This window comes from Apaloderma vittatum, unplaced genomic scaffold, assembly GCF_000703405.1.
Source record: "Apaloderma vittatum isolate BGI_N311 unplaced genomic scaffold, ASM70340v1 scaffold5902, whole genome shotgun sequence".
Taxonomy (NCBI): domain Eukaryota; kingdom Metazoa; phylum Chordata; class Aves; order Trogoniformes; family Trogonidae; genus Apaloderma; species Apaloderma vittatum.
This window is the reverse complement of record NW_009705147.1, coordinates 30,441-42,411: the sequence shown is the minus strand read 5'-3', so window position 1 is coordinate 42,411 and position 11,971 is coordinate 30,441. Positions and strand designations below refer to the sequence as shown.

The 11,971-nt window shown below is 45.4% G+C and overlaps 1 protein-coding gene across 1 annotated transcript in view; it reads left to right on the top strand.

The window, feature by feature from the left end:
- Positions 1 to 1,025: 1,025 nt before the first annotated feature.
- CHD2 (chromodomain helicase DNA binding protein 2) overlaps positions 1,026 to 11,971 on the top strand; it is a 28,576-nt gene continuing 17,630 nt past the window's right edge. Inside the window, exons 1-12 of the mRNA XM_009865279.1 lie at positions 1,026 to 1,189; positions 2,527 to 2,649; positions 2,987 to 3,136; positions 4,035 to 4,168; positions 4,797 to 5,022; positions 5,751 to 5,851; positions 6,731 to 6,906; positions 7,576 to 7,700; positions 8,382 to 8,598; positions 9,215 to 9,304; positions 10,150 to 10,340; positions 11,353 to 11,541. Of these exons, the coding sequence (XP_009863581.1) occupies positions 1,179 to 1,189; positions 2,527 to 2,649; positions 2,987 to 3,136; positions 4,035 to 4,168; positions 4,797 to 5,022; positions 5,751 to 5,851; positions 6,731 to 6,906; positions 7,576 to 7,700; positions 8,382 to 8,598; positions 9,215 to 9,304; positions 10,150 to 10,340; positions 11,353 to 11,541 (1,733 nt within the window). The 5' untranslated portion in view covers positions 1,026 to 1,178. The remainder of the gene's footprint in view (positions 1,190 to 2,526; positions 2,650 to 2,986; positions 3,137 to 4,034; positions 4,169 to 4,796; positions 5,023 to 5,750; positions 5,852 to 6,730; positions 6,907 to 7,575; positions 7,701 to 8,381; positions 8,599 to 9,214; positions 9,305 to 10,149; positions 10,341 to 11,352; positions 11,542 to 11,971) is intronic.

Genomic DNA, 11,971 nt, shown 5'->3' with positions numbered 1-11,971 from the left:
CCTGCTAATTTGTGTTTTCACAGCAAGCATGTAAGGCAAAATTGTCTATTGGTTGAGGGGTGTTATCTGTGTGGTAATCTGTTTTTACAGTTGACTGCTTTCTACAAAAATGGAGCTGTGTGCCACCCACTTGAAGATTTTTTTAGCTCTCATGGTCTGTAGGAGTTAATGACGCCCCCATTTAAAATAGTACAGCAAGTAGTTAGAATATCTCTAGATATATTTAGCTAGAGAGACTTCAGTGGTGGAGACTGAAGGATTAGGAAGAAGGAAAACAGCAGGGCACAGCTCTGACATGGTCAGGTCCTCAGTGACACAAGGAAGGAAGGACACTCTTGTGATGAGAATATTGTCCTTTTATAAGACTTTCCTTCCTTATAGGAAGTTTCTCTAATGAAAGTAGAGATCACAGTGCATTTGTGTGGCTGTGATTTGTGCAATCACAGAAACTAAGCCTGAATACCCCCCAAATGTTGCGAGATTTCTGCTGAAATGACAAGTATGGGCACTCACAAAAGTACATTCAGTTAAAAGCTGGGTGAAATAGTTGAGCCTCAGCACTGCGGCCGGCCCCGAAGGTGCTAACCAGAAAGCCCAAAATCACGCTGCTGCCTGACTCTGAGGCAGGAGCAATGCTCTCCTTGCGCCGTAGGCAGAGGTAGCAGCAGATGAGCCACTCTTTCTCTCTCTGGGGTATGTTTTCCCTCGAGTGCCAGGCAGTGCAAAGTCTGGTGGGTTGTATTTACCCCACGATTTTGTAACCACGTGTTGCTGCTCTGCCCGGCCGCTGCGGAGGCTGCATCTGCCGGGCGTCGGAGCTTGATGCTGAGGGGCAGGCGGATTGCAACCTCGTGCAGTCCGGGCTCAGGGATTCCAGGACAGATGTTGGGGTCGAGCTCATCCGCAGAGATGTACCTTGTTGGCGCCGAGAGCACAGCAGCGTTAACCCCACGGAGGGAGCGGTGCCAGGGGAACTCCGTGACACCGAAGTGGCCGTCCGGCACCGCAGTGTGAGAGCAGTCGGGCTGTGTCCGAGCTCAGAGCAAGTGCATGCGTTTCAGTTGCACCCTTGAGGAGACGGTCCGGAGTGAAGCCTACAACCTGATTTTCTCTCTTTTCAATTAAAGGCAAGTAGCGAATCTGAAAATGAGAGCCCAAAAAGAAGAGGCCAGAAGCAAATGAAAAAAACGTAAGTTTCTAGGGAAAGGGTTTTGAATGTTGGTACTTGGCTTTGTTTTCAGAATAGTAGTATTGGATTGTTTGATAGGTGTCATCAACATGGAGATCTTGTGAAACAGATTATTTAATATTTCCACTATTAACACTTTGGATGACCGACATGAAAGTATGAATAAGGATCTACAGGTAGATGCCATTTCCCCACTTTCCTTTTGTTTATATTTTCCCACTTTGTCCATGACAGAAGTTGTACAAGTCAGGTTCACTTTCTGTTGTCAGTCTTTCACTTTTCCATCAGGTTATGTATTCCCCCTCAGAGACACTTAAAACAGTTTAATGCCTTCTCCTCCCACCTTTTTGATTAACAGAGAATAAAATGCCAAATTACTATCTTCTTTTATCTTTTATAACCCTCCGCTAAAACAAAATGACTTCCATAACAGATAAGTTGGATGTCTGATCACCATAGCTGAGTTCACTTACAGTCATATTTTGCTGCCTTTTTCCATCTAATAAGTACTTTTTTGGTTTTTCCAAACACTAAAGCCAGGTGAAGGCAACTACAAACAAGCTGCCTGCTGGAGAAAGCTTTAGCACAGCCACATGATCCTGCTCCCTTTCTCCTGTTTCTTGTCTTTTAATTCTTCATTTAGCTGTACACATCAGTGCAGTAGGGAAGGTGATAAAGCACAGGGACGACTGAGTAGTACAGACCTCTCCTGGGCAAGGGGAGTAACTCCTGTGGACTCTCCCTTGGAGAGGGGAGGGGCTCCTTCCAAGGGCATTTTTGCTCTGAATTGCCCACAGAGAACATGCTTCCTTCCACTCATGGTACGGTGTGATCTGGCTTCACGCTTGGAAACTTTAATTGCCTGCATTTAGATGGCAGGAGACGTCTTACTCCGTTTTCTGGGAGATCGTGTATCTGTTCAGGTTGTGGCTCATGCTCTATAAGTGAAAGTGAGCACTTCTCTTCAGATTTTTCCAGCTCGTTTCAGAAACACAGAAGTGGGAAAGAAAAATGAATAAATGGAAGCACTTGCCCACCCGGCTGTAAGAAGTACAGCTCTGCCGCAAACCCTGTTGTAGTGTCTTAAGAGCCACTCTCACTCGACATACACTGCCACTGCCTGAACTAAAACCTGCGTGACTGAGGCCTCTCCCTAAAAGCAGAGAATCACATCGTAAAGTCACCCGTCATTGCACTGAACAACCAAGAGTGTTGTTTTGAACTTTTTCTCGTAGTTATGGCCTGCTAGTAGTAACCTAGATGGCTTGGATGCCTTCTTAGCCAAGTGTTTGTCTTGAAATCTGGTCATATCTCATGACATACATTTCTGACTGTAGAAATAAGTGGAAAAGAGAGGTCTCTGGTGAAGAAGAGGATGAAGATGGAAGGGAGCAAGGCACTAGTGGAGAGAGTGAGCCCGAACCGAAGAAAGTTAAAGCAAGAAGACCTGCCCAGAGAAGGTAAGGAGGGATTGATTCAGTCCATCTCTTTTTCTGCTTATTATCTTTTCTGCTTTTGCTGGGTGGAGGAGTAATCTCTGTTTGTCACTAAAGAATGTTGAGGTGGTTTTTTTCTGCAATATTGCCCTTGTTTATAACCTAGTAAACCTAGAACCGAGTTACTCTCTCGTGTACCCATTTCATGCTCCAGTGAGTGATGCAGTGGTTTCCATGGCAGTTAGGGCAGACTAAATCCCTCAGAATCTAGTATTTGAGGTGCGTGCTTTCTTAAAGGCTTACTAAAATAGATTTTTGTGTAAAACGTGCTGTATGACGGCTTTGTTAATTCTTATTTTAGAACAGTGGCCAAACCCAGTGTTAAAAAGGCTCACAAACGCCAGTGTGGGAAGAAGAGAAAGAAACCAGACTCATCTGAAGACGATGATGACGATGAAGATGATGAGACCCCCAAGAGACAAACTCGACGGAGGGCAGCCAAAAATGTCAGGTATCGAGATGCATGCGTTTGCTTGATGATGAGAGCTGGGGAAGAAGGGGCACCCCAAATTCCCTGCCTTTGGCACTGACTCCCTGTGTGATCCTGCAGAGAAACTCTCCTCTGCCCCACAGATACTGGCGGGCCGAGAAGTGCTGCTTTTGACAGGTTCGTGGGAACATCTGACTTCCCTTTACCTTTGTTTACCTTCTGTGAAGGAGGGGATATCTCCTGTGCCTCTTAGAGCAATGTAAGAAGGTTGACGTAGTGTTTCTTAAGTACTCTCAGATGAGATTAAGAACTAGAAATAATGGATTAAAATGAGCTGTGCTGTTTTGGACTGGTTGTCTGAGAGTGGCCGATAGGTAATGCCTTGGGACAGAGTACTGAGATGTGGGGGAGGTCAAGCATTATCCATTCCCCGCTGTATCTTCTCGCCTTTTGACAGTCCTAATAAGGGACTTGCAAAGAGTCACCTGAAGAATATTTTTTGGTACTTAAATGTTCATCAAAGAAGTGTATTTCCTAGAGCAGTGCAGGCACCCATGCAGCCTTTCTGATGCTCTGCAACCTCTCTTGTTAAACATAAAATAATCTTTCACTGGATAGAGGAGATTTTCTCTGCTGATGATCTTGCTTCTGCTGCAGGTATTATTCCACCTCCTCATGAAACATCTGGTGTTGGCCATGATCAGAAGAAGTATATGGATAAGATAGGGTATTAATATTATAAAGTGCAATTCAGGGAAAAATACTGAATGACTAACTTGAGAAATGCATGTGCTAAACACGCACTGGACCCTGGGATGACCGCTGATGTCGGCTTGCTCCAGTCTGTGTCATTCTGTGTGTTTCTGGACTGGGAAGAGTAAAGGAATTTTTTTATCAGTTTGATTTTGGTCTTGTTCAGTTACAAAGAAGATGACGATTTTGAGACGGATTCTGATGACCTGATAGAGATGACTGGGGAAGGAGCTGAAGAACAACAAGATAACAGTGAAACTATTGAGAAGGTCTTGGACATCAGGCTTGGAAAAAAAGGAGGTGGGTAGTTCTGGAAAAAACTTGTTTCTGATGTCAGTCGCGCACACAGAGTTTCTTTTGAGCTGCTGCAATGCTTCTGCAGCTTCGAAGCGGGCCAAGGGTTGTTTTGGTGGTCTTCACCCTTTCCTCTGTGCCTCTTCTTTATGCCTTCTAGTACTGAAAAACCTAAAATGTCAAGTTGATGTACTTGGCAGCTTTCATGAATTGTGCATGCATTTTAAAGACACAGTCATTGTTCTGCAATTCTTGCTTTTCTCTACTTGAAATATAAAATAGATCTTCCAGTAGAGTCAATTTTCATAGCTCCACTGACAAAGCCATAATGAAAATAAAGCTGATATTTTGTTCTCATACCCTTACAAAAGTGTCTTTGTAAAACTGAATGATCAGGAATGTTTTCAAGAGACCTTTTAAATTATATTTAAAGCAAAAGCCTTTATGATAGGTTTTAAAACATTCTATTGCATGGAAAACTTTTATGTGCCTGTCTTACTGACTTGCAGAATCCTTAGGATATTCTTTGTGCTGTCACAAAAGATCTATTAGAAAAATGACTTTCTGCTCTAACACAGTTGATGTCCGGTGCTTGATAGCAAAGGCACCGACTGCAGCCTGATTCCTTTTGCAGCCACTGGTGCTTCCACCACCGTGTACGCAACTGAAGCCAACGGCAACCCAAGCGCTGACTTTGATCCTGAGAAGGATGAGGGAGAAGTTCAGTACCTGATCAAATGGAAAGGCTGGTCGTACATCCATAGCACGTGGGAGAGTGAAGAGTCCCTTCAGCAGCAGAAAGTGAAGGGCCTGAAAAAGCTCGAAAACTTCAAGAAAAAAGAGGAGGAGATCAAGCAATGGTACGCTTTGCTTCAACCGGTGATATGGCCTTGGGCAAATCTCTTTTAGCCAGAGGTTTGCAGAGTCGTGACTGCAAACAGTTGATTTCTTCTTGCAAAGCGTGTTTCTTCCAAAGCAGTTGTTTTTAGGGCACCACGCTCATGTCTCACTTTGCCTACTGATGAACTTTGCCCCTCAGAGAGGCTGTGGCAGTGGTGTTGAAAGAGAGAGGAAGAGGCGTGAAATCCACGATATTGCCACTTGCCAGGCTTAAGAACTGGACAAAAAATAAATGGTGTACAGATTCACCTGGCCCAGGAGGTGACATGAGGGCTGGCAGCCTTATTAACCCTCACTAATTATGGGCCTATCTGCATGCAAGTTTTTGCTTCAGTTTTTGTCTGACCTTCCCAGGAGCTGTGTGGAGAGCTGTGGTGTGTCTCCATAGTGATAAAGCTGGAGTATAGCAGCTTCCATCTTTGATTCTGATTTTGAGACTGATTCTTGCAGCAGGATAAGGCATCGTTTAACAAGGAGACAGCATGAACATCTATGACTTTTGCCTCTTAGTGATGATTTGTAATTATAAGAAGCTTTAAGAATCGTGTCCTATGAGCTGTAGTCTGCTTCAGTGACTTGTATGAATGACAGAACCATATCGGAAAGTAGAATTTCTGTATGTGGCCTCCACAAGCATTGTGACAGAAGTGTTGTAACGGTTTTTTGTTTTGGATGTTTTTGTGTTTAGGCTGGGCAAGGTATCACCTGAAGACGTGGAATATTTCAACTGCCAACAAGAGCTAGCTTCAGAGCTGAACAAACAGTATCAGATAGTGGAGAGAGTAATAGGTAAGCGAACCCAACACTTCTGCAAAGGGGCGAAGTAAGACAAGGGAACTTGAATCTCTAGTGACAGCAGAATGAGCGTATGGCTCTCTCGTCTTCCCTATCCTCCAGCATCTCTGGTGAAAATAAAATGGTGTTAAACGTATTTCAGTGTGTGAAATTCAGGAATTTGGACAATAGAAGCCTGGGTTTTCAGATCTGTATTTACAAGCAATACAGATCAATCACTCTCCTTGCCTGGAGTGTGGAATGATGCACCAGTTTCCAAGGGGTTGTTGAAACCACTGCTGCTGAAGTTGTTTGACTTTGGCCCTTTGGATGCAAGGGGTGTTTGTATCCAAAGCAGCAGCACAGGGCTGTGCCCAGGCCTTTTGTGAGGACCACTTTCTGCCACATGGTTGAGTATGTGGTTAGGCTGCAAAGCAGCTCAGGGGTTAGATTTTCATGATTACCTATTAAAAACAAAAACAAGACTTCCTGAGCACATGAGTAATACGATAGTCATGTCGTTCAGAGGTGCCAGCATCTGATTGCTCTGGGGGATTGTCTCAGAGAGCCGTTTAACGGATTTCCATGCAATTCCTGTAACAATGCCTGGGGTGTGTGGCAGTGACAGCCTGCCTGCCCTGCTCCCCCTGCTGCCTGTCAGCACTCCCTTCCCTTCTGTCTCCAAACACAGCTGTGAAGACCAGCAAGTCTGCGACCGGCCAATCAGATTTCCCAGGTAAAGGAGCATTTTTCTGGTCCCTCTAAACTTTTTCTGCTAGCCAAGACCTGTCTTGTGGTTGTATGGGTGGTTCAGGCTGCCCCTGTGAACCATGCTTGTGGTTCAGCCACAGAACCACAGTTGCTGAGGTTTGGGCTTCTTTGCATATTTTGCAGCCAACAGTCGCAAAACATCCTCAAATGACCCCGAATACCTGTGTAAGTGGATGGGGCTGCCCTACGCCGAGTGCAGCTGGGAAGATGAGGCTCTGATAAGCAAGAAATTTCAGCACTGCATCGACAGCTTCAACAATCGTAACAACTCCAAAATGATTCCGACCCGGGATTGCAAGGTTTGCTCGCCTCTCTTCTCTCCTCTTGCTGGGTTTCTCCAGGCTGGATGATGACACGAGTGGTGGGAACGTGAAGTTTTGTCAGGATAAATGTCAGGGAACGTTTTTCCATCCTCGCTCCGGCGTTTGAATGGTTGTTTGCTGTTCTCATGTTGTACTTTAGGCAGAGATGTGAACCTCCTTTGGGTTTCATTTACTCTGCGTGCCGTGAGAACGTTATGTCCCCCTTGGGAGTGGGAGGCTTAATTAATCCTTGCAAAGCACTTCCTCCTCAGAAGGAGCTGCTGCAGAAATGCAAAGTTTTAATATCAGTTGGATGAAGAAACAGCACACCTGGGAAAAGTGAAAACCTGTAAGATGCTGATACAGTGAAGGAGAAGGACAGACGGGCAAAAAACCAAGATGACAAAAAAGAAAGTGGAGCTTATTGCATCTAGCATGTGTTATGTACAGCTTATGGCACTGCTGGGAGGCACTCATGACCTTGGTTGTCAGAACGAGAGGACAGCAGGCAAAACATAGCGCTGCAGAGTGGTTTTGTGAACTGCAGACATAGACACTGGCTAGGAAAACGTGGTCAGACTTTAACCAGTGAAGAGATATGCATTCATTGCTGAATTTTCAACCTTGTCTTTTTCTTCAGGGAGCTTATAGCATCTTCTTTTCCAGGTTTTGAAGCAGAGACCGAGGTTCGTTGCCTTGAAGAAACAGCCTTCTTACATTGGCAGTGAGAACCTGGAGCTACGAGATTACCAGCTGGAGGGCCTCAACTGGCTCGCTCACTCGTGGTGCAAGTGCGTACAGATGCTGAGTGATGTTCATTTTGCCTCGTAATTTTTGTCCCAGTAGGATCTGGCCTTCTTGTTTCCAAGAAAGGCCTTTACTGATCCTGCTTATGCAGCTTGAAGGATCTCAAAACGTGATCACGCCCAGCTGCATTGCAGACACCACAAGCAGGAACTACCTAGAGCGTGAACTTAATAAACCTTATGTGAAAACAAAAAAAGCATTTTCCCTGTCTGGGCCTGCTCACATGCTGGACTTGGCTGCGGTGTGAGCCTAGTGCCTATCAGCCTGGATTTTCCATTGCCCTAACTGAAGGCAAAGATTCTGGCTCAGCATGCTAACACACTTCTTGAAGTCTTTGAGAAATGTCTTTCTAAAATTAGGCCACGGACTGCCTTCTGCCTTTGCCTTTGTCCTTGCTTGCCAATTTGAAGTGATCGTGGTCCATTACTTTAGCAAGTTACTGTGCCACATACAGCCTGGATGTTCCTGGGATCCACTTGGAATGGTTATATTGGTATTCTTGGAAGTTTTCAAGCCGCTGTTCTTGGAAGTGTTCAGATCAGTGGTTTTGTGCTGCCCCCTTTCTGTCCCTGTCGTGGATAGCTATTTGTGCTGGTGTGCAGTAAATTACTAGTGGCTGAAACATGCACTCAGACAGCATTTGTGTTTGTTCTCTTCCTTTTCAGGAGCAACAGCGTGATCCTGGCCGATGAAATGGGCCTGGGCAAGACAATTCAGACCATTTCATTCCTGTCGTACCTCTTCCATCAGCATCAGCTCTATGGCCCTTTCCTGGTGGTGGTACCTTTGTCCACACTCACTTCATGGCAGCGAGAGTTTGAAGTGTGGGCACCTGAGATCAATGTGGTGGTTTACATCGGAGACCTCATGAGCAGGAACATGGTGTGTGGTCGGAAGGCGATGGGCGTGGGGTCGGGTAGAAGAGCTGGGTGCTTCTGTGTAAAGTGTGACACACATTCTGCTGGAGAGGCTGATGGATAGTGTTGGCAGCACTGCAGACAGCTAGAGCTGGTGAAGCTGAGCACTTCGGTAGAGTTGACTCCTGTCAGGACTTTTCTACCCTTTATGCCCTCTTAGAGTGAGCCTGGGAGCACTGGCTTCTCACAGAGAGTTTGGAAACCCCTGCAGTGCTGGGCTGAAACGTGCTGCAGCTTACAGCGTAGCGCTGTAGAAGTGCTTGCCTCCTATGCCCTGAATTATTCAGACGACAAAGCACACAAATCTTGTGAGTCTAGTGGTGTCACTAGAGAGAGGATGTGTTCATTTGGCAGTTGAGGGTCATGTCATGACAGCAAGGTTCGCTGTACGAGAGCGGTTGAGCCATGTGTGCTCTAAAACGTGCTGCTCCTTGGGCACCCCAAGCTCATCAGGTGGCACGTTGAACAACGGGATTTTTGACTTGATTGGAGTCTCTGGCTATAGCTACAGTAACGTAACAATTGTTAACTCTTTCCTTTCGATGACAGTGGTTGGAGTTAACATTTGTCTCCTCTCACAGATACGTGAATATGAGTGGATCCACTCTCAGTCTAAAAGATTGAAATTCAATGCACTTATCACAACATACGAGATCCTTCTCAAGGATAAGGTGAGTAGTGGTCCAAGGCTGGTTTTATTTAGACTTGCTTGTGAAGGGGAAGCCAGCCTCCAGGTAGGGGGTTTCACCTTTTTCCTCTGTGGTGGTGGAGATCATGGAGCTACTATTCACTTCTGCTTGGCAGTGGGCATGTGGGATACCTGTTACAGTGTCTTCACTCTTGCGCTGCACAGCTGTGCTATTTTTAGTTGTAAGATCCTGGTTTATTTTAGACTAGTTAAAAGGATAAAATGTTATACTGAACTGTTTGTCACAGTGTTAACAATATCTGGATTTTTACATTTAGGAGAAATCTGTCTGCTTAGGAGATGCTGATCAGCCCTGTCAGTGCATCACTGGCTCCTAGCAGAAAAACAAAAGCTTAATACTAATGCAAAAAAAAAAAAAAAATCAAACCTCTCAGGTTGCCTTAACTTTATAGGCTTGTTTGTCTCCTGTTGCTGCGCAGTGGGGTTTGTGCTACAGCAGGGCCCCAGGTGCTTGGAGAAGGGGAGGAGTAGGGATTCGGGGAGGACTCTGCCTTCTAGGTAAAGCAAAGGTGGTTTAACCGAGGTACACTTGTTGCAAGACTAACCAGGTATGTCAGGAGCGCTATAGAGCACGGCTAATTTTCACCTTGCCTTTCCTGGGAGGCAAAACTGGCATAGGTATCTCTGTCCCCAGGTTTTATTAACAAGCAACTCTTATAAGCCCGACTCCTTTGGTGGGTCCAGCACTGGGGCTGGCAGGACACCTTGGGAAGTACAGAGAGAGGCATGTGCAAGGTGGCAGGGCGCGTCTGACCCACGGTCAAATTAGGGCCTATTTTTTTTTTTATTTATTTTATTTTCCTCCAGGCTGTTTTGGGAAGTATTAACTGGGCCTTCCTAGGCGTGGATGAAGCCCACCGGTTGAAGAATGATGATTCTTTGCTGTACAAAACGTTGATTGATTTCAAGTCCAATCACAGGCTGCTGATCACCGGCACCCCGCTTCAAAATTCACTCAAAGAGCTCTGGTCCCTGCTGCATTTCATCATGCCAGAGAAGTAAGTCTCCTTTTCGGTTCTTCAAAAAAACCCACAAACTTCTGTGTCCATTCTTGTCTGGTAAACAGAATTGAGGGAGTGCAGAATGGCAGAAATCCCTGAACTGAATCCCTGAATTCCACTCCGTGAAGTTAGAGCCATGAAAGAGAAACAAATGTTGGTGGGAAAATCAGAGGTTAAATGACTAACATAGGGAGCATTTCTGGCAGCAAAATGAATGGGGAAACCTAACACGTCCCTTTCAAATCCATCTGCTTAGAGCCATCTCTCAAAAACTAAACTTGTTTTAAGCAATCATGTCAACCATTTCTGAGGTTTCCAGTACATTGTGGTTCAGCCATCCTGGCCAACCATTTGATAGCAGGCTCTGAGAGTATTGCTCAAGGACGGTGCTGTCTGGGTGATTGTTCGCGTGTCTACGATATAACAAATGTTTTGTTTTCTTTTAAACAAAATGGATTTTGTGCATTGCTAAGGCAAGCATGCGCCAAAACTCACTAAAACTATGTTTGACTACAAAAAGAGCTGCCACCCAAATTCTTCTTGTTGGATAGTGAAGGAAAGGTTTGAGGTCTCCCAAGTAGAGGAGAAGAGCAGATCTTCACGTTTCGAAGGAGCTGTTGGAGGAAGCAGCAATCCAAAAGAGCCTTCAGACCAGTGTAAAACACAGTCCAGTTGTCAAAGCCCTGCCTGGGGGAGGGCACTGTGGAAAGTTCAGAAACTTCCACAGGTAAATGCCAGCAGGAGACAGCAGAGCAGAATACTGAAAAACTTGGGATTTTGGGTCTTGGGAGTCAGTGTGGAACTCGCAGATAAGAGCCCAGATAAGATGTGAGAGAGCTTCCAGCTTTGCCACCCATCTGTTTAGTTAGCCAGAGCAGAGTGAACCTTCTGTCCTCCCCTGTATCTCCATTAAAGTGGTGATCTTCTGTCCTCTTGTGCAGGAGGAGCATTCTGTTCAGTGCAATAAGAAGTACTCTGACCCCTCTCTGCTCCTCGTTTCTGTTGATAGGTTTGAGTTCTGGGAGGATTTTGAAGAAGATCATGGAAAAGGTAGAGAGAATGGCTACCAGAGCCTTCACAAAGTCCTGGAGCCATTTCTCCTGCGCAGAGTGAAGAAGGATGTGGAGAAATCTTTACCAGCCAAAGTGGAGCAGATCCTCCGGGTGGAAATGTCTGCTTTACAGAAACAGTATTACAAGTGAGTGATTTATTAAGTTGCTGGGAGTGCCAGCAGAGATGGGCACATCTTTCCACGTGCCTTAGGAATGTGTTTCAGTATATCCTTCAGAATGCCACGTGACAGCCATCAGCTGTACTACCAGGAGTTTCCAGCAGGAAAAAGAGGTAGAGTAGTTGGTATATTTTTTTCTAAAAAAGCATCTCCAGACCACTGGAGATGCTTTTGTAGAGTGATACAATTAGCTGGCCAGCTTTGCGGGACAGAGACTATGTCTTTTCTGGGGGAGTAAAGCTCCCCACAAAACTGCAGTGCTGTTTAATATTATATACTGCAATATTATCAATAGGAAAGTAAGATCAGGATTTCTAGAGAGGAAACAGCAGCAGCCTGTAGAAATGAAGAGAGATGGAGGGAGAGAAGTAGACTGATGCCTGAACAAGATTTCCCT